Source organism: Pteropus medius, unplaced genomic scaffold, assembly GCF_902729225.1.
Source record: "Pteropus medius unplaced genomic scaffold, Ma_sr-lr_union100, whole genome shotgun sequence".
Taxonomy (NCBI): domain Eukaryota; kingdom Metazoa; phylum Chordata; class Mammalia; order Chiroptera; family Pteropodidae; genus Pteropus; species Pteropus medius.
The window spans coordinates 12,175,863-12,201,116 of record NW_024340696.1 but is presented as its reverse complement, the minus strand read 5'-3'; the positions used below and the strand labels follow the sequence as shown (position 1 = coordinate 12,201,116).

At 45.1% G+C, this 25,254-nt stretch overlaps 1 protein-coding gene, 1 long non-coding RNA gene and 1 pseudogene across 6 annotated transcripts in view; all 3 read right to left on the bottom strand.

Moving 5' to 3' along the window:
* The window catches only part of LDLRAD3 (low density lipoprotein receptor class A domain containing 3), a 213,138-nt gene that overhangs the window by 111,109 nt on the left and 76,775 nt on the right, over positions 1-25,254 (bottom strand). For 4 of the 5 annotated variants that reach the window (XM_039867118.1, XM_039867154.1, XM_039867135.1 and 1 more), the window contains one exon: positions 3,037-3,162. In XM_039867118.1, the coding sequence (XP_039723052.1) occupies positions 3,037-3,162 (126 nt within the window). Of the gene's footprint in view, positions 1-3,036; positions 3,163-3,964; positions 4,107-25,254 lie in introns of those variants that run through there. The other variant, XM_039867124.1, reaches the window with a different exon arrangement.
* On the bottom strand, positions 12,531-16,605 carry LOC120606043 (uncharacterized). The gene is made up of 3 exons (XR_005653819.1): positions 15,676-16,605; positions 14,980-15,046; positions 12,531-12,864 (listed from the first exon to the last, which is right to left on the bottom strand). It is a non-coding gene; the product is annotated as an uncharacterized LOC120606043 (long non-coding RNA).
* Positions 24,468-24,586, bottom strand: LOC120610478 (uncharacterized; annotated as a pseudogene).

The window sequence follows — 25,254 nt, the reverse complement described above, 5'->3', positions numbered from 1 at the left end:
AGTGCTTAAATAAAAGAACTGTCAACCCAGAATTCTGTATGCAGTAAAAATATCTGTCAGCAATGAAGGTGAAATAAAGACATTCTCAGAGGAAGAAAAACTCAGAGAATTTGTTGCCAGCAGCTCTGCTTTAAAAGAATTGCTTAAAGGAAGTTCTTCAGACAGAAAGGAAATGATACCAGGAGACTTAGACTCGGAACATCAAGAATGATGGAAGAGAAACCAAAATAGTAAATATCTAGGTGAATATAATAGGCTAGTCTTCTCCTCTAGAATTCTTGAAAATATATTTGAAAATTTAAAGAAAAAAACACTATCTTTTGGAGTTTTTAACATAGAGAAATATAGAGAGTGATAGGGTTTCTAATTCTACTTGAAGTGGTACAATATGGATTCAAAGCTGTCTGTGAAAAGACTGACTTCTGGTTTCAGGATTTTTCATCCTGATCTATCCACTATAAAGTCCCCCCATCAATTTTTTGTCTAATGGATTTAGCAGCCATTGATGATCTATTTTCTAATTAAGGGTTACGAAATAGAGACACTCTAATTCTCTCATTCTTCTATTAGAGCTGGTATTCTTCAACAAAGGAGAACTTACCTAAGTTGGGTATTTAATAATGCAGAGTATAATTCATTTAGGAAAAGGGGAATAAATGCTAGATTCTTTCCTTTTATTTACCAGTTCTCAAAACAGTGAGTTAGAACCACTATTTTAAAATGGTACATAGGCCAGGGGAAAATGCTGGCTTAATCTCTGTTGATTTAATTTGGAATGAATACAATTTACTCACTTAAACAATTAAAGACCAATATCCAAACATTTAAATCATACAGGGTCTTTAATTAAGGCAGAGAGTATGTAGGCTGACACCATCATTTAAAATGTACATACTATAATGTGTCACACTTGCTTTTTACTGCCATTGGATTACTCTCTAGTCTGTATTATGTATGTTATGAGTGTGCGTATATGTGTATGTATATATATGTATATATATATATGTGTATATATATATATATACATATATATACACACACATATACATATACATGCATATAAATATATATAAAATTCTCCCCTTAGATTGTAAGATCTCCATGGACAGTAGAAAGCAGAGATCAAGCTGATATACACTAAATGAAACATAAAAGAAAAACGTCCTTGAACTTCCTAAGCCAAGGGCAAAATCCTAGTCATTATGGTTCTCCCATTAATTACTCAGTTTTAAGTCACTATATATTTTTAAAATCAACTACTCCATGCCAGCCACTACACTAACCACTTTTCAGAGATTATCTCATCTAATTCTCACAACGACCCCAGGAAGCAGGCTCTCAGCACTGCTTTTAGAGGCAAGGAAACGACCGTGCAAAGAGATCAGGTAGCATGCCCATCTCATGTTTAATTAGGGGAAACACAAAGCTGAAGCCAGACGCTCCAGCTACACAGTCACTTTGCTCAGTCAGGTCCTGACCGCAGTAGTGATATGTAGCCTCCCTGTGAAGGTGGGTTTCAGCTACTAACCATTCGACAATCCAGCAGCTCTGCTATATTTCTGCCATGAGAGACCCAGAAGATGAAATAAGGCAACAGGAGAAGGCACACGGAAGAGTTATAAACTCCCTGTGTCCTGCTGGGAGAGTACGGCAATGATTGTTCCTTGAAAAGACATAAATGACACAGGAGACGGCCACCCTCCTCTTCAGGGACTTAAAACAGAACCAACAGGATAAGGGAAAATCAATTTATCAAAACAATCGCTGAAGTCATTAAAACTTATGTTTTTAAAAAAATTAATAACATGAGAAAATGGTCATATTAAAGAGGACATCTTAATTAAGCCCATCAGAGAGGAGAGAGGGGGAGAGAGAGAGAGAGAGAGAGAGAGAGAGAGAGAGAGAGAGAGAGAGAGAGGAGGGAAGTGTGAGAGAGAGAGAAAGAGAGAGAGAGAGAGAGAGAAAGAGAGAAAGAGAAAAGAGACTGGCTCAAAACAGCCCAAATAATAATAGTGTTTCATTCTGGGAAGTTCTGTTTCTGTCTTTATATTCCTCTATATTTTGCAAGTTCTTTATAATAATCAAAAGAAAAAATGTCATTAAAAAAGGTAGGCATAGAAAATAAATGTGTAAACTTGTCCAGTGCTGACCACAGTTACGAAGCCTCTAGCAGTCTAAACATTTAAGAGGAAAGGAAGAAAAAACAGTGAGCAGTGAGCAGCAGCAGGTACAAAGCAACTTGCTGGGAGAGACGGATCAGGATGAGAGGTGGGAAGAACTTCAGTGACCTTCAGTGACTTGAAGGTCACTGAAGCTATTGTGTGTGAAGTGATTTTGGACACGGGATGCTGGGCAAGGAAGGGACTGCAGGTATTTGGGCCAACACCAAGACTATTAAGAGGTAAGGTGGGCTGGAGAGAATAAGAGGGAGTGTGTGTCTGTGTTCATAGCATGGAACATCGCACAGCAGGTAAAAGGAATCGGGGTGGTCACGAGACAAAACCTTTAGCTTTTTATACTGTTTGGATGTTTTTTCAAAAAACATTCTTATAGTATGTATACAATGAATATATAAACATCTTTTTTTAAAAAGAATTCACAGTAAGAAGGAAAGCAAGTATATAAACCTGAGGTGTTGAGTGGGCGAGTCAATCAGATGAGGGTCTGAATGAGCCCAGAACTACTGGCTCTGCTACTTGTGAGCCGTGTGACACTGGATGCGTTCATCTATTTCTCTACGCTTCAGATCCTTTATCTGTTAATGGGGAAATTACACCTGCATTTGCAGAGCTATTGTCAGAACTGAAAACAAAGCACGTCCAACGCCCAGTAGCCTCAGAAGAGTCCCCGATAAACGGTAGCTGAGCATTTACACATCTACACCAGACAAAAGAAGTAAAGAACAGAATCTGGGTAACAACAGAAAATGCCTGAACCAATGAGCTGGAGAGCAGGAAGATGAGCGGGGCCAGCATGGAGGCGGAGGGCCGGCTGGAAGGAACGAGGGGTCACAGCGTGCGAGCTCCCAACACTTACTACAGTTCTCTTCATCGCTGCCATCAGGACAGTCCTCAAACCCATTACAGCGGAAGCGGCCAATGATGCAGTGGATGCCGCTGGCACAGGGGAAGAACGTCGGGCCGCATTTCGATTTAGCCTTGGCTGCAGAGGGAAAAACAGGACAAACAGTAAGATATCAGAAGGTTAAGTTTTCTGCCCACTGCATACCCAGCCTGCTAACTCTCAGTGTGCAAATGGGTCCTTTTACACTTACCTTGAAGTCTCCTACAGTTTCTTAACACCGCCACCCACCTCCAACACCCAGCCAGACTGGAAGCCCACGGGCATCATCCTCTAGGAAGGAAGGAGCTAGATAAATCCCAAATTCACAGTAAGAAGGAAAGCAGTTCCTGTGAAAACTGCTTCAAAAGTCCCAAAGAGGCCGACATAGCCACCCCACCAGCAGGGATCAATCAAAATGTGCTGAACAAGGAAGGAAGGAATGGGTGAGTAAACGGATGATGGATGCAGCTTGCTCTTAAGGTGCTAATGTGCCATTCAGAATTCATTCCCTGACTGTGAAAGTAATCGCCCACATTTGATGAGTGCTTACTATACTAGATGGTGTGGCCAGTACTTCACATGGATCACGTCTTTCAATCTACCCAGCAACCACCCAATGGGATGGTGTGCAGAAAAGAATGCACATTAACAGGCTTGAGGCTGTTATCCTTAGAAAGGTTTGCTGGCAAGGTTAACCCTTGCATGGGAACTTGGATTTCGGGAGGGGATGCACCATTCTCTTATAAGAATGGCTCACTATGCCCAAATGAATTACACGAACAGTACAGTTTATGCTGAACGCCTGCTTTTATTCCTGGCTTTTGGGGTTTTGGTACATGCCAGGCAAAGGGTGCCTGTGTGACCAGCTCCCAGTAAAAACCCTGAACGCTGAGTCTCTTACAAGGTTCTCCGAGAAAACATTTCACACATGTTGTCACAACTTGTTGCTGGGGGATTAAGAGCATCCTGTGTGGCTCCACTGGGAGAGGAATCTTGGAAATCTGAACTTGGTTTCCTCTGGACTTCATTCACCTCTCCTCTTTGTTGGTTTTGCTTTGTATCTTTTTGCTGTGATAAATCATAGCTGTGTGACTATATGATGAGTTCTATGAATCCTCCTAGCAAATTACTGACCCTGGAGGCAGTCTTGGGAACCCCTGACAAAGGTGGGTATAGTTCTTATCCCCATTTTACAGATGTGCTTTGGGTGGTGAAGTGACTTGCCCAAGGTCACACAGCTAGAAAATCTGGCACCGGCATGAAGCCCCCGGCACACAGGCTCCAGAAGTCACACGCTCAACCCACTCAACTGCATTGCCCTGCTGCCAAAGGCTGTCCCTTCTCACGACAGGAACCAGACTCCTGCTCAAAGACATTCTTCTTCCATTCCTGCTGTGCAAACAGTTTTGACAGGAACTGCTGTAACTCGGGCTTGACTGAGTGTCAGACCAACCAGACAGCCCCGTGGGGTAACACACTTTCCCGTGAAGGGTGCTGGCCACCCTGGCCAGCGATTAACGAGATGTAAGGTCAGATGTATTACTGCATCCCAGGAAGCAGATCCCGCCTAGGATTCTTTGTCTCCTGTCTTACAGGCAGGACTCGTGGTCCTCGAAACAGGAAGGGGCATTTTTTTTTTTTTTGGAACAAACAAACAGTAAATTACATTCATTTTCCTGCCATCAGCAACATGCCAACTTTAGCAGCAGCTGATGTACAATCAAGAGGGTTTTAAGGCCCAAGACATGCCTGGGTTTTAAAAACCCACATGGCCACATTTCTTTCTGGAACTCGTATAATGGTGCTGGTCTGCCCTTGACAAGGCACAAACTTGGGAGATAGTGTCTAGGTTCAAATTATGGCTCTTATTTTTAATGACCTTGGGCAAGTTTCTAAATATTACTGATCCTCAGTTTCCTTATCAGTAAATTGGAGCTAACATCTATCTCACAGGGCTCTAGGGAGGGTTCGATGCAATCATCTATAGCAAATGCTTAGCCCAGAGCATAGCGTACAATACTCGCTAAACAATAATGCTTATGTTATTTATACTCATCATCATCGTCGTCATCATCATCACTATGTTTATAGCATTCTAAAGCTGATCCTTGAGCTGCTGAATTATTTTTCCAGTTACCAAAGTTTTAAAAAAGCTCACTATGAAAGATCTCTATGTATTGATATGACATCATCTCCAGGCTACACTGTCAAGTAAAAAACCACAAAGTACAAAAGAGGACCCTTCAGTACTCCAACTCTCCATGTAGCAAGAGAAGGGGACATAGGAAAATATACATGTGTTGGCTAATCTGCACACAGGAAATACAAGAAGGATAAACCGGAAACCAAAGACACTGGTTACTTCAGGTGGTGGATGGGAAAAGGGTGGAAAGGATGGGGAAATGGAATGGACGGTGGGAACGAGAGGGCTGCACGTTTCTCTGTGTCTATTTGTATATGACACTTAGAACCATGACAACATTCGACATGCTCAAAAAATAAACAATGAAAATCAATCGTGTGTGTGTGTGTGTGTGTGTGTGTGTGTGTGTGTGTGTGCAGACTCAAAATGCAATATAGACAGCAACAAATGAACACAACTGGATTACAGAGGAATAACACCACAGCGAAGGGGGTGGGAAGGAAAAGAACTAGCCTAAGCCACCCAGAAAACCATTATGTTGATTGGATTCTATAAGCTAAAGAAAAAAAGAATTGCACACAAGTACAGTACTCTAGTTATATTTGTTTGTCACAGGGGTTTGGATAAGCAATTCAGAAACGACCTTTTGTGGGCACTGGGCTTGAACAAATAAATAAATATATTGCAGATAGTAAGAGCGAGTTCTCACTATCGGACGAAGACATTACAAATAAGGAAAGTGGGGAGCCCAAAATGAACCCTGAGACTCTGGGCTGGATTTGAAGACATTGGTATGAACTCAAGGTTCAGATGGAAGGGCGGGGAGGGGAGGGGACCAAGCAAGACTCCTTGGATAAGTGGTTGATTCCAGGGGGAAAATACAAGATGAACCTGGAGTGGCTTGTGTTGCCAGAAAGTAAAGAAGGGATCAATCTATAATGAAGGCGTGTCAGACGGGCACAGGCGTCGACCTGGAGGTGCCCCCAGCGGCCAAAGCTAGAATAAGCTGAGCAAAAAAATAAACAACGGTAGTACTAGATTGTAACCCAGAGAGTAAAATAAATATCTGTGAGCCCGTACTGATATCATAAATTACTGAATAAATAAGTAAACGAGGAAAAAGGGAACGTTCTTCGTTACGAAAGAATTCCAGTTAATAACCATAGAAGGGGTGTGGGAAACAGAAAGCCGCCATTAAGCGAACACCATAGTAGTAACTGTTAGAGGCAAGACCCAGCGATGGACGTGCACATGACAAGGATCAGCCCTGCAGGTCACCTGTCAGGGATCAGGGAAGAAAGGCTGCCTACAGGCTTTTGGACATCTGAGAGCATTTCTTCCTAAACCTCACTACATCACTCCTCCATTCAGAATGGCACCGCCCTCCCACCTCCTTAAAAAGTCCCCATCACAGCACCATGCAGCCCAAGAGACTTCATGCCCACCCGCTCCCCGTGCTCTGGCTACGCTGGCTTCCTGGCTCCTCCTCGAGCGCCGGGGGCACAGCCCTACCTCAGGACCTGTGCACCTGCCATTCCCTCTGCCTGGAATGCCTATCTCCAGGGGTTAGCATGGCTCACTCCTCCATTTATTTAGGTCTCTTTCACCATTGTGCTGTCTACAGTAGAAACTCCATCCTCTACCCTCAGTTACCCTAGTTCTTACTCTACTTTTCTTCCTTTTCTTTCACAGGAAAAGTCATCAACTTTGTGTTGCGCTATCTGATGAACACACACTCACTTGAAAACTTTCATTCACCACTTTTGAAGGAGCTGCACTGTATAGCACCTACATCGGGTATCTAATAAATACTTGCTGAATATACAAAAGAACCTATACAAGAAGGGAGTGGAAGTGGGTAATCATAGCGAGCACTTCCTGAGTGCTTGGCATGGGCTAAGACTTATGCCCTATATTTTACAGACAGCATCTCATCGACTCTTCACCAAATTTCATTTTACAGATAAGAAAACTGAGGCCCAGAATTGAAGAAGCTTGACACTGCTAATAAACAATGTCAAACCTTGCTCTTGACTCATCTGCTCTACTGCCTCCTTAGATATTTCTAAGGCTCGGTTCAGCTCCAAAAGACGAGCCTTTATGAGACAAAGGAAGAGAAAAGAGAGTGAGAATATGAATAATTATAAATGAATTAGCTACCATTCAATTAACCAGCTCTTTGGCTCTGTCCTCGTACCTTCTTCAAGAATTACTCATGAGACTTCCTGCCTTTCAGGGATGCTCAGCTGCAGTCTCTGTCAGAGGGAGTCTATCCTGTTATGATTTACATCTGCACCATCAGACTCTGCTAAGGCAACTGCCAGCAGATCGCAGGCGGCCAGCCGAGTGCCTGGCAGAGGCTCAGAGAGAAGCCAGTCACTGACAGCAGCTGTCGGCGGCTGCCTGCCTGCATGACCCGCTGTGGGGCTCAGACAGGCTCTGGACAAAGTCTGTACTTTCCCCTTGCACCCCCATTTCCACAAAGGGAAGATTAGGTGGAAGACTGACTCTGTCTAAAATCACTCTGACAAAGGCAGATGAGGGCTGGGGAGACTCCATTCCACTTTAAATTTAAATTCGCCACTTTGCAAGGAGTTCTCTATGAACTTTTCAAAGCGGGGATCAGGCCTCTCCAGGGGGTTGGTTTATTCCCCCATCTGAGTACTCTCCCTCCTTAGAGCCTGGTTGTCACAGTTCTGAATGGCACTGATCAGTAAAACAAACAAAAAAAATGTTTAAACTAGATGGAAGTAGACAAAGGACTAACATGATTGCCAACTTTTTATTTTACCCGCAAGGAGGGCATAAAAATGTGTGCAATAATCTCTGCTCACCACTGCCCTAAATGAAAAGCTGCTTTAGCGTCCAATATGCAGTATTTGGGGAGCATGTCGGAACTAGAAGGGAACCAGGAGACACCTCAGTGTTGCCAGATGGTGACGCCCTCAGAACAAAGACCTGATCTTTCTATGCATACATCTGGAACACGGCAGGTAATCCACACGGGTTCATTCAATAATTAATTCTCACATTTCACAGATGAGAAAACTGAGGCCCAAGAAGGCAACTTAGGACTTACTCAAAGTCACATGGCTATTTAGGATCAGACTGCTCTAGAATCCAGTCCTCATGCCTCCGAGTCTAGACTCTTTCAGCTACACTAGGCTTTAGGTAGGGTGCTGCAGGGTCACGCCCTGCCCAACCCCACATCAAGGATCAGATTCAGGAGAGACCTCAAGAAAAGCGGTCATGAAAGTCCCTCTTCCACAGGACCAGAACTCTCTAAGCCTTGGCTAGTGACGTTCTCCCCCAGGCATGCCTGTGGCTCCCAAGCTAACAAGGAAAGGGTTCATGGCCACCCTGGTCCTCAAAGATGACCAAGGATGCAGTGTGGGCCTGTGGTCTGCTCTTGCTACCCAGACTCCCGGTAGTAATCACAAAAAAAGGGTTGGACAAGGGCTGCAATGCCAGAGCCTCTCTGTTCAGCCAGAAGAGCCATGATTTCAGCTCATCAGACCTGCAGTATCTCTCAGGCTGAGGCAACACCTCCGGCCATAGCTCCAGCCATAGACTCTCTGTGGTTGGCCAAATAAGTAACAACTGCCACCTCCACTCTCTGCTCCAGGATGCTGCCAGTGTGTACCAGAGGTAGCCCAAATAACCAGAAGCAGGAGCCTTAAGCTCTTCTGCAAAATTGCCATCCTTGCTTTGTAAATTCAAGACATAAGTCACTGTGAAAAATTTAAATGACAGAGAAATGTACAAAAGCAAATGTAAAAATTACCTCAAGTTGCCGCTGCCAAAGGAAACCCACTGTGGCCATTTTGGTTGACATGTTCCTGAAGCATAGTCTCACAAACCATAATGTGCAATGGATAGCCCTAGGACCTCGTTAAAATAAAATGCAGTGGATCTGGAGTAGAGCCTGGGATTCTGCATCCCCGATATGTTCCCAGGGAACACTGATGTTGGTGGTTCCTCCACCAGCAAAGGACCACTGTCTTGTTTGTTGCTCCATCCCCCATGCTCCGAACAGGGCCTGGCACATAAGTTACTCAGTAATTACTGACAGAATTAATAAACAGAAGTCAGAGTATATCTGGTTAAATGCACCCATGAAGTATTATGCTATTCTGAATCCTACTCTTGTCACTGTGACATTTTTTCATGTTGATAACTACAGGTCCACACCATCACTTTTGGTAGTTAAGGGTAATTTTACTGCATCTCAGTATCCACGGGTCCTATTACTGGTGGATATTTGGGGCGTTTTCAAATAAACAGTGCACATCCAGATGTATATGTTATTTTCCCCACTTGTATAATATCTCTTTAAGGTATAACTGCTAAGTCGAAGGACATACATATTTCACATTTTGGCATCCTTTAGATCAACTTCCTCCTCCCTAAGGAGCTGGTACTGCCTTCTGGCCGCAGACGGCCACGGGGAAGGCCTCCACCCAGGACTGTCTGAGATGCGCTTACTCTCTTCGGCTGGCAAGGATCCTCCTAGACGCGCCCAGGCTGGGGATACTCCACGGATCCTCCACGGTGATGTTAAGTTGGTCCTTCACTGCTGCCGGTGCTCATGATTCTCCATCTAGCTCTGTCTCGCTTCATTTTAACATCCGTGCATTTCATCACTTTGCGGAGGAAGGGACATTCCTATCTGGTCAAGGAAACCATGACTCTTCTTTTCGTCTTTTTAAATGTGCCCTGGGTGCCGGGCATCAATCTTGCTGGGGCTGATTTCCCTGGGTCACACCGATCGTGGGCTGACGCCAAGCGTCCCTCCTTCGGGGACACGCTCCTGACTTCCCCAGGCTGCACTTTCCCAATAAGGACGCTGACAAAGGGCAGGTTCTCGCGCCACTGGCTGTCCCGTTTCCCAGTATTTCTCCAGGATCTCCTGTCCTATGTGGCAGTCTTTCATGAAGATGGGGGTCAGTGATCCTCCTGCAGCAGAATCTTCAGCGATGCTTGTGAAGGCACAAATTCCTGGGCCTCTCTCCAGGGGAATATGTATTTTATTAAGCACACAGAGGATTCCGATACACACTCACGTGTGAATACCCTACTCAGACAGAGTCTACCTACGTCTCATGCCCAGAGAGCAAATGACCTCATCAGCCCTTTCTTCCTGATAGCGCCACTGCCAAGAATTCTAGCTACAGAGCCAATGCGGGGCCTATTATGGCCATCACCCTCCTTGAGTCAGGTCTGACACTCACATCTCAGATAGTGTAGTTACCACCCACAAGGCAACCCCAGGCCTTGTTATGATCTTCCCCCTTTTAAGCAGGTTCTCTCTTCTTCCACGTTCATGTGCAGGAAACAAATAACTCTGCTTTACACACAAAAGCTGTGGGCTCATATTCAGACAGTTACTGTCCTAGCAAAAAGGCCCTTTTAGAACTTTAAAAGTCTTAACCAGTTCTGACCACTTTTTAAGGCTTTACACTTTACCTGTGCACAATATAAAATAGGGCTAAAGGGGCCAAAGAATTTTTACTGCCCCCTCTTGGCCAATAACAAAATATTCCTAAGGATCCTACTACCTGTCAGGCACTGAGTCTGTTGTGAGGCAATTCAACAGCACTCCCTGAGTGACCCGGGACACAGATAAGTGAGCCTCTGTATGCAGTACTGTGAATGCTCTGATGGGGGAGCTAGAGGACACCCAACCTCAAATTGGGGTGTTCAGGGGGTGAGGTGGGGAGACAGTGGAATAAGAAAAGGCTTTACACTGGGAGGAGGAAAGCAGCCTCAGGGAGATACTCACACACACCTAAGGGTGAAACCAATGTAATTCTTAGACAGTCTGAGGTCTTATTTATTTAATTATTCATTCCATTAACATTCATTTACAAACCCAGAGTAATACCTGCAAAGAATGAGGATGCACAGGAGATAGCTATGCCACAGATGAAAATTCAGTCCGGGTGGGACTGAGGCGCGAAGGCTGTGCCAGAAAGCGGGCACAGCACGGAGGTAGGAACGATGCGTTAACGGAAGAACTGAAAGGGAGTCAATATGAACCCCCTTGGCTTCTCATATCAGTAAAAGTACCCAGTATCTTTTTCTTTAATTAAAAAAATTAAAAACCTTATTCTTGGGGGGAAAAAAAAGTGCTATGAGCTAGGTGCAATTCAACTCATGCTAAAGACTTGAGAATTTTAAGTGCCATACTAAAGTATAAATTAGAAAAAAATCAAATTATAAAATTCACATAATCTGAATCAACATGCACGCACCCCCAAAGTGACTGACCACATGCAGCCATCATTGGCTAAAACTTCGCAAAAAGTAAGGGATCTGAAATTGTTACTATATCAGTCCCCTAGTATTATTTTGTAAAATGTCAAATTGTGGTTCCTTTTAAAAGTTAAAAAAGACTGCATGGTTGGAAGCAAGAAAGCAAAAAAAAGGCCTTATAAAATAACAGACTTTCAAAAAGTGCCATGCCCAGATTCTCTAAGAAGTCTAGGAGGGGGAAAATAAATACGTCTTTCATTCTTGTTCTAAACAGAAGACAAAAAGCCCAGTAAGCCAAATCCACACCTGGAATTCTAGCCTTTACAAATTCATTATTGCTTGTTCAAAAAAGCTCTTTGCTTGTTCCAGCAATTTAACTCCACGCGACTACTGAAGTGGACTCTAAGTTTTATTGATCAAATGTCACAAAGTATTAATTTTTTTTGTATTTTCCCCTTTAATTCCCTCCCCCTAACTTCCACCCCCAACCTACATAAGGACGCTGCTGTCTCCCCTCAAGAACTGGATCTCTGAAGGCGAGGCGTCCCCTCCCATGTGCTCCTGGCGCACACCCGGGGCCTGGGGGACCGGGGCCCAGACCATGGCTCCACCTGGGGCACGAACCCAGCACCTATACCCTTGGGGCTAAGAGTCAGAGGGCTTAGATAGAACTGGGGTTCTATCCCCAGTTCTGCCACTTAATAGCTAAGACCTTGGACAAGTCCTTTTACCTCAGTGACCTCAGTGTCCCCGCTAAAAGGAGCATAAAGATAGCACAGATATCATCAGTGGCTAGAAAATAAGAGGAGATTTTGCTTGTAGAGAAAACAGCAAAATGCTTGCTATCTAGGAGGAATCCGATAATATTCTACCCTCCTTAACATGGTTCATGATTCTGCAAACAGGTCTCTTTCACATATATAGACGGCCCAGAGAAAAATGACGCAGACTCAATATAATGTGTAGACAAGATCTTACTCTTTCCGTTGTTCATTCCATTAACGTTAATTCTCAAACGCTTTATGCCACACATAGGACCAAGTGTGTGTGGGGCGGGGGGGCGGGTTGCAAAGAGAATCAAACATTCACACATAACTTCAGCTAGCAAGAAGCTCCTAGCCAAGGAACACCTGGTCATGAAGAAAAAAAAAGAAGAAAGAGGACAATAAACAGATAATTGTAATGAGATGTGATAAGTGCTACATAAGGTGTATAATTATTTGCCTTTCGACACTGTATGATAGTAGTTAAGAATGTAGAGTTACATTTCAGCCTGCCTCCATTCAAATCTTGGTTCCACCACTTACTGGTTATGTAAATCATGATACGTTATTTCACTTCTCTGTGCTTCCTTTTCCTCATCAGGGAATGGAGATATTAACAGTACCTATCTTGTGAAGTTGCTGTGGAGATTAAATGAGACATTATAACATTTGCTTAGTTTTCCTCCGGAACACAGCATTAGCTGTGATAGTTAATACTATATTAGCTATTGTTATATATACTACATATCAGCTATTATTATTTGATATTATACTATACAGTATCATGTAGGAGTGTTATATAGTATCACACAGTATTATTGCACAGGACTAGCTATTATTATTACTGTTATCACTTATTACAATTATTTTGAAACAGGTTCTGCCCAGCTGGGGACACTCACTCCATCTGTGAGAGGGTGGCCTGAGTTTAAGAGGAACTCAAAAAAAGAGTTTGACTCACTCGGCCTGGGGGACCCAGGGAACAAGGCACAAAAGAGTGTTATTTTAGTTGAATGTGAAAGATTAGGAGTATGTTGATGAAAAAGGACAGGGAAGGGCATTCTAGGCAAATGAATGACATGAACGAAAGCTCCAAGTTGTGCAAGGTTATGGCTTATACCGAGATCTGGGAGAAGTCAGGGCATCTGTAATGCAGAATGTGTGGCAGGAGGTGAGGCTGGGAGAGAGGCAGTCAAGAGGTTGGACACTTACTCTGCAAGCCGATGGGCTTCTTTATAAAGGAAAGTAATGAGTCGGATGTTTTTGTTTGTTTGTTTGTTTTATGAAGGAAATCTTTATGAATGGACAGTGATATTGTGAGACTCTATAAGTCAAGGAAATATCCTCCTCATTTCCAAAAAGCTCTCAGAGAACTGAAGAGAGCCAAGTCTATAATATTCGTTGGGCTTTCATGAGGAAAGGCACTATAAACAATATGGGAATTCAAAGTGCCTGTCGTTGCCTTTTAAAATAATTTCATTATTAGGAATGACAGGAACAAGTGTTGGCGAGGACGTGGAGAAAAGGGAACCCTCGTGCACTGTTGGTGGGACTGCAAATTGGTACAGCCACTGTGGAAAACGGCCCGGAGATTCCTCAAAATATTTAAAAAAGAATTACCTTATGACCCAGTAATTCCATTTCTGGGTGAGGCCTTACTTTTCAGAGGCATCACTCTTTCTTGCCCGCTGGGCCCCTGACAAGCCTTTGAGGTTTTTTCTGGGTATTTATCCAAAGAAAACCAAAACACTAATTCAGAAAGATATATACACTTTTATGTTCACTGCAGTGCTATCTACAACAGCCAAGGTATGGAAGCAACCTATGTGCTCACCAACAGACAACTGGATGAAGAAGCTGTGGTACATATATATGATGGAATATTACTCAGCCATAAAATAAATAAATAAATAAAATCTTACCATTTGCAGCATGGATCAACCTAGAGGCTATCATACTAAGCAAAATAAGTCAAACAGAGAACGACAAATACCATACGATCTCACTTATATGTGGAATCTAAGGAACAAAATAAATGAACAAACAAAACAGAAACAGACTCATAGATACAGAGAACAAACTGGTGATTGCCAGATGGGAAGGGGTTTGGGTGAAAAAGGTAAAGGGATTAAGAAACGCAAATTGGTAGTTGCAAAACAGTCACAAGGATGTGAAGTACAGCATAGGGAATACAGTCAATAATATTGAAATAACTATGTATAGTGCCAGGTGGGTACTAGACTAATCGGGGGAATCACTTCATAAATTATATAAATGTCTAACTACTATGCTGTATGCCTGAAACTAATATAAAATAATATTAAATGTAAAATCTAATTAAAAATAAAAAATAACAAGAAAAAAGAATGACAAGAAAAAAGGCAAAACAAGTTAGCAAGTTTGGGATTAGGAAATTATCTTTAAGACCTAAAGGTTTTTTTTTTAGGTTATTTATTTTGGCTATTTCTAATGCACGTGCATGTGCGTATGAAGGTGTGTTTGTGTGCATGTATATTGCAATGAAAACACCAAAGAATCTATAAGCAGGAAACCCAGAAATCCCCAACTGATTCTTCTACAGACAAACCTTGAGAGAAAAAGAGCTCTAAAAAGATAATAAATAAATGTGGGTCAGATAACTTAGCCTCCGGAGGCTTTTCATGGCTTGCAGGGAAAACTTCCTGACAGTGGATCAGTCCCCGGGATTAAGAACAGATGTGGGAACAGACACGGCTAGAACAGAACAGCGCCCACCTTCAAAAGAGCATTTCAATGAAGGCATCATCCAGCTCCATGAAAGGTGATACCCAAGGGACAACTCCTGAGAAAAATGAGGCGGAAAGGTGAATAACTAAAAAAAGGGGTGGGTAAAGAGGGATGTGAAAATCAAAGAGAGTTTTCAGGTTTGAATAAAAACGAATACAGAAGAATCCATCCTAGATCACCTTCCATCTTGCTGGGCAAATGAGGGTCACCTTTGCCAAAAAGGCCTTACTTTTCAGAGGCCTCACTCTTTCTTGCCCGCTGGGCCCCTGACAAGCCTTTGAGGTTTTTCTTCTTAAAACTAAGCCTCGTTTCTGCGTATTCATTACCTTCAGACTTGTGAAGAGGAGGCTTATTTCTCACTAGCTCTCAAGAAGTGCCTCTGTCCTTCTCACCCGTCCCTCCCCACACAATCCACATAGGCAGAAGAACTCGGAGCTCAGAAGTTTTGTTACCACGACGCTCGCGAAGAGCTCCAGAGAAAGGCCCGGGATGTGAGGATGAGAGGCGGGGACGCCAAGAGGACGAGGGCACTTCGCTCGGGGACGCAGCCCTTCGTGTGGCGGTGTCTACAGAGCGCAGGGGGAGGAAGCTGGCTGTCTGGCAGCCGTGACAGGCTGGGCAGGAGAACGTTCTCAGAACGCCACGAGGTAAATAAAAAGCAACTGTTTCAGGAAAGTACTTAACTCGTAGCAAATCTTGCTCAGGAGAGGTTTTCACGGAGGCGTCCAGAGTTTCTATGTTGCCCTGGACATCAGCCACGGGACTCACATAATCCCACCGGTATCTTCTCTTGGTAGCTGTGGGCTAACTTTAAAGACAAAACATCCATCCTCAGCTTCTAATTTATCCTACAGGAGCACCGACACTCAATCCTGACTGTACATTAGAATACCCCAAGAGGAAAAAAAAAAACCTATCTGAAATCAAGAGCGCTGGAATGATTATACTAATATTAGAAGAAAAAAACACAAACAAACCAGAATTTAAGACCAAAAAATGTTCCTAAAGACAAAGAAATAATCAAACCATTGGAAGACATAATTATACATAACCCCAAAACAGAGCCACAAAATACACGAAACAAAAACTGACAGAACTGAAAGGAGAAATAGACATTTAAACAATAAAGAGTTGGAGACGTCAAGATCCCTTTCGATAATGAGTAGAATAACGAGGCTGAAGGTCAACAGGGAAGCAGGGGACACAGACGACACAATCAACTGAGTAGACCCATCAGACTTCCACAGAACTCCCTACCCAACGGCAGCCAAATACACATTCTTCTCAGGCGCACGTGAAACATTCTCCAGGGGTTCCAAATGTCAGGCCATAAAACAAACCCCAGTAAATGTAAAAGGAATGAAATCATACCACATATGTTCTCCAATCACAATGGAATAAAATTAGAAATCAATAACAGAAGGATTCCTTTGGGAGTGATGAAAATGTCCCAAAATTAGACGGTGTCAATGAGCTGCACGACTCTCTGAATATAACTCAGGAAAGAAACAAAACTTTTTGAGAAGTCCTGAAATCTCGGAGGGTTGGTGACATTAAGACATAAAAGAGCTGCTGTTTTCCTAGAAGGTACTAAATTGGCCAAATTCCTCCCCAGTTCTTCTGGTTTGCTCCCCAGGCACCATCTGGCCGTACGGGTGGGTGGGGGGTGGAGGTGGGAGGGAATTACCACTGGCATCTAGTGTGTGGACCAGGGACACTGCTGAGCATCCTACAATGCCCAGGACAGGAAGGCCCCTCCCCTGAATAAAGAATTACCTAGCCCCAAAATGTCAATAATTTTGAAGTTGAAGACGACTAGAAAGAATCTAGACCAGAAAGAAGGGCAACGGGGTGGGGCTGGAGCCGAGGGCCAAGGAGCCAGGGGGTGTGATGAGTGGGAGAAAGTGGAAGCCAGGTGGGGGAGGATTTCCTCAGCCTGGCTAAGGAGTTTGGGGTGGATTTTAACTGCGATGGGAAGCATTACAGGGAAGTGACCTTATGTGTCCTTTTTAAAAGATCAGCTGGCTGGCTGCCCAGTGGAGAATTGATTGAGGCTGTGGAGGAATCGGTAGGAAGACCAGTCCAGGGGGTGACAAGAGCGGCTTGAGCTAATGTGGGAGTGGAGAAGACAGAGAGGTGTGAATGGGCTCAGAACCATGTAGACCAGGGTGTCTGGATCTCTGCACTACTGATGTTTGGTCTGGAGAATTCTTTGGTGTGCTGTGCATTGTAGGATGTTTCACAGCATCCCTGGCCTCTGCCCACTAAATGCCAGAACATCCCCCGCTGTGACAACCAAAAATGTCTCCAGACATTGCCCAGTGACCCTGGGAGTCAAATCACTCCTGGTTGAGATTCACTGCTCTAGAGGTAGAGCTGACCGAGCTTGCTAATAGACCACACTGGGGAGAGTGGGCACCTAGCAGAAGAGAGGCCTCAAGGATGATGCCTAAGTTTTCATCCATAACGAGCTAAGATAATCTTAAACATGTGGAGTGTTTGCCCTCTATGCCAGTGGGCTGGTTTTGATTTTCACTGTCACTCAAACATTCACTTATTCCATGAGTGTCACAGTCCACAATGAGTATCAGCCATATACCCGATGACAGGGATGCAAACAAGACTGAAAGAGCTCGCAGTCTAACTGGGACACAGACACAGAAGCAAATCAAGTTGGTACAGCACGACTCATGCACCAGAAGAACCCCTGAGACTAAGCAGAAGCACGAAGGGGTACATTGGCTTTCGGCCCTGAGGGAGGCAGGGGAGCCCCATGGGGCTCGAAGGCTTGTAAGGAAGACAGAGGCACTGAGGGGAAATGGCACGTGCAAAGGCACCGTGGTGTGAGACAGGGCGGCTGGGGAGGCGTGCAGGAGGGAAGAAGCTGCAGCCGACGAGATGGGTGGCCGGGTCAGGAAGCTGCAGCAGACGAGATGGGTGGCCGGGTCAGGAAGGCTCTGTGAGGCACGCTTCAGTCTCACCTCATTCCATAGGTGACCTGGAACCACTGGAGGGCTGCTGTTATTATTCATATTCCTTATTACTAATGATTAGAAAAACTCGAAGCAGGCTTCTACTGAGTACTCACAGTATAGCAGCCCCAGTGCTGGGCACTCTACCTAGATGAGGTCACATCCCTTGGGATCCAAAGAGAAAGGAGAGAACCTAGAGGAATGTTTACCCTCGGAAGACTGATTCATTAAAAAGGAGGGTCTTGGGAGGCAGCAAGGGAGGCTATGAGGACAGGATGTTAAAGCAAATCAGTTAGGTGACCTCTTTAAAAGTCCTGAGGGAGTGAGGCTGTGTGTGTGTTACAGTTGAGAGAAATCTTATTCCTGCTTAGCAATCCCATCTGGCTCCCTGGTAAGTGAAAACTAGCTCAGAGAGCAGCAGTGTGAGAGGAATCCAAGAAGGCATGCAAAGATGTGCCCCCACAAGTCTTCGTAAATAGTCACTGTTCTCTCACTGGTTCATTCGACAAATGTGCACTGAGCATCTTCCATGTGCCAGGAGCTGATATTGTTTGGTGTGAGGTTAATAGTTAGCAAGATGTATGCAGGGCCTTAACCTGGCTGTCCTGAAGCTTCCAGTGTCACCTAGAAGATGGTACCTATCACCCATTACTTATCTGCTTGTTTACAAGTCAAAGGCTGAGGAAGGCTATGGGAGAAGGAAGACGAGGCATCAACCTAGCCTGGGGAGGAGGGGCGGGAAGGCTTCTGAGAAGGCATGTGGTTACAGAATGAGAGGTCCTTGTTTTTATCCATCAATCCATTCGTTGATCTATTCATACAAGCATCCATCCATCCACCTATCCATTCATTCATTGATTAACCAGTCTGTCCATTCGTCCATCCGTGCATCCGTCCATCTGAACATTCAACCATCCATCCATCCATCCATCCATCCATCCGTCCGTCCATCCATCTTCATTCTTCCTACGTAGCAGTCTCTGCTGGTGTTTTACAGTTCTGTACTTCCGTCAGCAGGGAAGCCAAAGAACCAGGTAATGTCAATCCTGTGAGTAACTAGCATCTCTGGGCAAATGCCAGAGGGCAGACTTCTACTTAGAATGAAAAGAAGACTTGAAAAGTAAAATGACATGCCCTAAGTACCACGCAGGGTCAAGAACAAAAAGAAGTCTGTCAGCTGCAACATTCCTGCCTACTCTAGAATTCACTCACAGAGGCACTGTTTTGTTTTCTAAATTGTTTGTTTTGGTTTGATTTTACACCTGTAGCCATACACAGGGTAGGTATGATACTACTGCTCCTATGTAATTTTCCTAAAGGTCAGACTTAAATATAAGACTTTCAGGAGGATTGCTGATCAGTGGGAGAAAAGTCTGGCAGAATCAGCAAATGAAGTGATGAAAGAAATCTGCCTTTGTACTTCCACTGTCTGAAATGAAAAACAAAATATTTTTGAAATGCACAACAGGGGGCAGGGGGTAGGGTACCTGGCACAGAACTAGAATGTCAAAGAACTCAAGAAAGTGTGTTTCACATATGTATTGTTTTCCTAGTCCTCCACACTTGCCAAGACTTAGTTTGCATCAGAGAATGATTACACAACTCGTGGTTTATGTTTTCTTATGATGTACGGCCTGCAAAGGGAAGAGTGTGGACTCTATGGGAACCACGTCCACGGCCTTGTCTGTGAGCGTGTGTGATTGCCAGCATTAGTGTGACTGTTTTAAAGAAGGACCCACAACTTCTTAGAGATGTTCATACAATGTTTCCAAGCAGCCCCTGTAGTAACTGTAAAAGGCCTGGCTCCTAAGGGCCCACGACCCACTGGCAAGGTCAATGGCATTGAAAGGAGATCCGAATGGCATCACCTCGAAACTGTCTGTAACCAAGAACACGCCTGCTTTGCTATCTGAGCAATTCTCTTCCTGGGTCACAGGAAGAGGATGCCAAGCAGATGTTCTCCAGTCACTTCCGATTATTGGAGCAGCAATGTCTCTGTCAACCACTAGTCACTGCACGAAAGCATTTTGCATCTATCCTCACATTCGCTCCTCAGACAGGAAGAGAGACTTGTCCTGTCACACAGCCAACAATTTGTGAAGCTGGAACTTGCAATCATCATAAACCTGAGCATTTCTAAAAACAGACAACTCGTTAGCATCTAAGGCACCCCAAAACTACCATGAAAAGAGTCTCAGAAAGCAGATTTTGGCTAATTATAAGAAATACATTTCTGAGTACTCCCAAGCCATGACAGCTGAAAGTGACCTTTGTTCTGGAAAAAACAATTTTGGCGCAATCTTTGGAATCACAGATGTCAAGAAGAGACTCGGGGGAAAAGCTTCTTAGGGATCTGGTCCAGTGGGACTCAACTCTTTCTGTCTGTTTACCGCAGAATGAAATCTCACTACGCAAAGCCCACTAGGTATTAACCTGGAGCTGCTTTGCTTTCACGGACAGACAAGTCCAAGTGCAAAGTCTCCCGTGCTCTGCCACTCTCCTTTCCCCCTCTGTGACACTAGCCCTTGGCACTCCAAGAAGCACAGTTTGAAACACTGAGAGGGGTCTCCTCCCTCACTGCGGAGATGAAAAATCAGGCCCCAAATCAGGGCTGGATCCTAGTGAATCCTTATCGGTCCTTACGGCAGAACTAAGACATTCCAGACCCTTCACACATGGTGTCTATGATCTAGGCAGCTCTTCTCATTACACTTTTTTGTAGTCACTCAAGGACCACCTGTTGCACGTACGTGAAGATTATGTTAATAATCTTCTCAAGAGCTTACAAAGGGTCAAGTCGTCTTAAACATTTAACAAGTATAAATGTACTATGATGTAGACACTATCTGATTATTCCCCATTTTACAGATGAGGAAACTGATATATAGAGAGATAAACTAATTTGTCCAGGATGCAGAGGAACCAGGACAAACCCAGGTAGGCTTGTGCCAGACTTCTGTACTCTGAGGCACTCCACACCAGCCTCCCATGCAAAAATAAGTTAGAAATAACAACTATCCATTACTCCACCTTCCAGAGATACCCACTGTTACTGGGAATCTTGTTGGTGTTACTTGTTGAGATTGCCAGTGGCCAGGCACCTCAGGCCGAGAATTTCATTTCTGGCTCACATAAAGTCATTTCTTTTATGGGCAGTGCAGTGACAGCATTTGGGATGCATCTGCTCTCTCTAGAAGACAATGCCCATGAAGGCCCCTTGAAAGCAAATAAAGCACTAACCCTGAGCACATGTCCATCATGTTACTTAGCGCTATCTGTTCACATTTTGCTCTGGAGGCCAACATACCAGCTGAGGTGCTTCTCAACTGCCTGGGCTTCGCAGAGGGGATGCTCTATCAGAAACCCCTTCTCCCCTGATATGGAAAGAGGCTGACCATGCAAGAGCTGTCCTACCCCTTTCCTCGAGACTTTTAGTATAACCATAGGACAGGTGAGTCTTATAGTGGGGACAAGACTCACCTGGACCGCTTGTTAGGTTGCTGGACCTTGGACCCCACCCACGGAGGTTCTGTGTTGGCAGGTTTTGAGAAATCCCTAAATCTACAGTAACGTGCGTCAGACGACCCTCCAGCACGCTTTAGGAAACTCCACTTGGGGGCTTGTCCCTTAGAGCCCAGAGGCCCCAGCTGATCGACAACTTAGGGCTTCATTCCATTACTGTTCGAGAGAACACTCAGAGAAAACTTACTTATTAAGCTTTGTTATTTTTGATTTTTTTTATTTCGTTTTTGGCAATATCATGTAGAGCAGCTTCACGCTGAGCCATCGAGAAAACATTACAACGCTTCGTTCATTCAGAAAATTTATTAGTCATGTCATTTTGATGAGTCTGGTGACTATCTGATGATGGCAGGTAAGCATTTAAGACGGTTTTACCTTGACTTTTGTATAGGAAAAATTTAAAGCATGGAGTGATGACTAGAGCTACAACTGACCTTTGTCGAGTGCTTACTGTGTGACAGGCACTGTTCCTAGAGCTATACAGAGAGCCATTTAATCTTCGTAACCCTGTGAAATGGAACTATTTCTACCCCATTTTACGAATGTAGCAGCTGAAGTACAGAGAAATTAAGTAACTTGTCCAGAGTCACACAGCGGGGAAGTGGTAGAGCATAAGTGACCAACTCATCAGGCTCTTGACCGCTGGGCACACAGCTAATGTCTTTCTCTTAGATGACAAAGCCCTGTCTGATGGCCCCCACCACACAGTCTCTAAACACCCCCTAAAAATCTCTGCTCCGCCCCACCAGCCATAGGAATTACTATAGGCAGGCCTAAACACCGCCACCCTCTCTCTTACCCTCAGGGTTTTCCCTGTCCTTGCAAGTTCTTCCACCTCATACTGGGTGACCTCGTCCCTACTCTGCCAGTCTCAGCTTAGTCAGTGTCTCCCAGACATTCCCTGGATGCCCTAGGTGAGAGGAGGTGTCCCTCCTTGGGGATCCCCTAGCACTCAGGACCAGTCCCCACTGCAAATACCTGTTCGCTGATTTATCTCATCACCTGTCTTAGGCCTCTCGTAGGACCGACACTTCCCCAATGCCACCAGTGTCAAGCACGTAGGAGGCGCTCTCTACATGTTTGTTAAAGGAATTAATGAATGCATGAACATAGCTCATCGGTGGCTGTGGGGTATGGAAAATGAACCTCTCAGATCTTGCGGGGCAGGAAGCATGACTGATGGCCCCAGGTATGGCCCTCGGGACTTCTCCAACAGGTGCCTTTGGCTCCAGGATGTCCCATGGGCCTGACCAAACCATTCATGGGGCTGCAGTCTGAGGCCCTCCCTGCCCTCCTCCTCCTCCTCCTCCTCCCTTCTGTCCGTCCACAAAGGCCAATCCCATTCACAGCTCTCCCTGCCTTCTGTTCCCACCCCCAGTAAAGCTCTTGGACACCGAATCCCACCTCGGCGTCTGCGTCTCGGCTGACTCAAATGATGCAGTGGCACAGCCTGGGTCCTAACTGCCACTCCACGGCCCGTCCTCAGCGTCAGGATGGCCAGATGGGTTCTTGCTCAAGTTACCACCAGAGCCAACGTCCCAGCACTGCCCAGAGACAGCTAAAGCGGGAAATGGAGAGGGGGCAGGTAGATGCCTCACCTCCACTTCCAGCTCTGAGCGGGTCCCGAGTGGCGGTGGGGTGGGGTGGGGGACGAGGTGGCCGCAGTGCCTAGCCTTGCACCTGGCACTGTCACCCCTGCACTGCAGAAACACGTGCCTCCTGTGGCAGCAGGCGACCTCTCCCCGCCGCTTCCCAGCATCGTCCTGGCCAGTGTCCTCAGTGCCAGGGAACTGGGAACGACTCTGGCTTGGCTTTGAATGTCAGACAGCAGGCAGCAGAGGCCCACCATGTTCCAAACCGAGACCATCTGCTCCCCGTCATCTGACAGAGCCTCGCTCAGCTTCCCACGGGCTGCCGGCCCGCTGCCCGGCACCTGTATCTGGCTGCGCATCGAGGAGCAGGCTGTGCCAGGAGCTCAACAGGAAAAGGCCCCAAAACACGTGGTGCAGCATTGGCGACACCCTTGCGCAGGTTCAGGAACAAACGCAGGGCCACAGGCAGGCTCCTGGTACGAGGGACCCGCTCACTGGCCAAAATGTTCAAAACGGCCAAGGGAAAAAAGTCTGTCAAGCTGGGGGAACACCATAAAATCGCGTGCAAGCGGGCTGCCCATCCCGCTCGCTGGGACGTTCGATGTTCTCAGTGCATGACTGAAAGCCCCTGCACCCACGTCATCCGTTCTCCCCACAAGTCCCACTCGCTCCCCCTCCAGCCCTACCCACCCCTGAAGCACCTTCTCTTAGCTCAAGTCAGTAAAACTCACGGGCTTTACTGCTGGATCCCAAAACACTGAAGGAGCAAACAACCCTTCCACCTGACAAGAGACAACAGGAGCCACAATTTAAATTCCCTGCAGATTTAAATCCCACCAAGAACAGGAAACACTGAGTCTCTGTCTCCACAGCCTCATCCTCTGCAAACCAAGGCCTTAAAGACAAAACAACAACTCAGGTACGTGCAAACCACGCCTTTCCAAAGGAGTCAGAGACCCTGTGCTAGTCTGGAATTAACCTGAAGCTTTGCCACGTGCAGATCATGGAATACATGCGTGTAACCTACTCTGGTCTCTTCCCTGCCAACCACTGATTCTAAGAAACCTTTTGGCCTTTGTGCCTCCATTGCATGGGGGTCCTGTTGCAGCAATCTTAAACAAGGACATGGCATTAACCATGTCAAAAGCCGGAGGTTCCTGAAATGTTTTTTCAACAGGGGTATACAGTCACCTTTCAACCTCAGAGACTCTCCACCCATTCTAAACTGTTAGAAAACTAATCTTCAAGTGTTACTAGCAAAAGAATCTCTCTGGTCATTCACGTGCCTGAATTATATGAATACATCACGTCCTCTTCCTATAATTATTACTTTCTCATCTGACTCTGAATTTTTTATTTATTATTATTATTATTATTTATTTTTTTATAACACCTACAGCATCTGGTCTTCCTAGGTGGTCTCTCATCCAAGTACTAACCAGGCCTGACCCTGCTTAGCTTCCAAGATTAGACAAGATCAGGCACGTTCAGGGTGGCATGGCCGTAGACTTGAATTTTTTAAAAACCAGTAGGCAACTGCAAACTAGTGGTGTCGCCGATGAAAGTGCAAATCTACATACAACTATAAAAATAAAAAGACTGCACAGTCACAGCCTAACTTGGATCAGCAAGATTTGGATGTGCCAGGAAAAAATTTTTTTTGATGTTCTGTGATTTTGCAGCCATTTAAATTTTATTAGCAATTACGGAGCCTGTTACCACTGACTACATCTTGCAGTTACAGCCAAGCCCTGGCAATGAAACCATGCCTGAACGACAGGGGCCCAGGTGACCTGGCCACGCTCATTCCAGAAACACAGGAACATGGAGCCTCCTGGGTTCAGGCCACTTCATTAAAATCCCCCCTTGCAGGTGGGGGAGGGGCAGTGCACCCTGCAGATGACAACGCACTTCTGGAGACAGCAGGAACCACTGGCGAGATAAGTGAAACTGATAGTTGTGCAAAAGAGTTGATTTAAAAGATGGCTTTAAGATGACTCCATGCCACTAACTTAGGTGGTGACAGTATACGCATTTCGATTGCCAGTTTCCAGGAAAGTGGGGGTAGGTCCCAAACGGCAGCTGGAAACCAGAAGGGCTTGGCGTTGTTTCCGGTAGATGCTATGCAAGTGTCAACGCTAAAACAGAATTAAAATGACACCAGCAGGGGTAGGGGT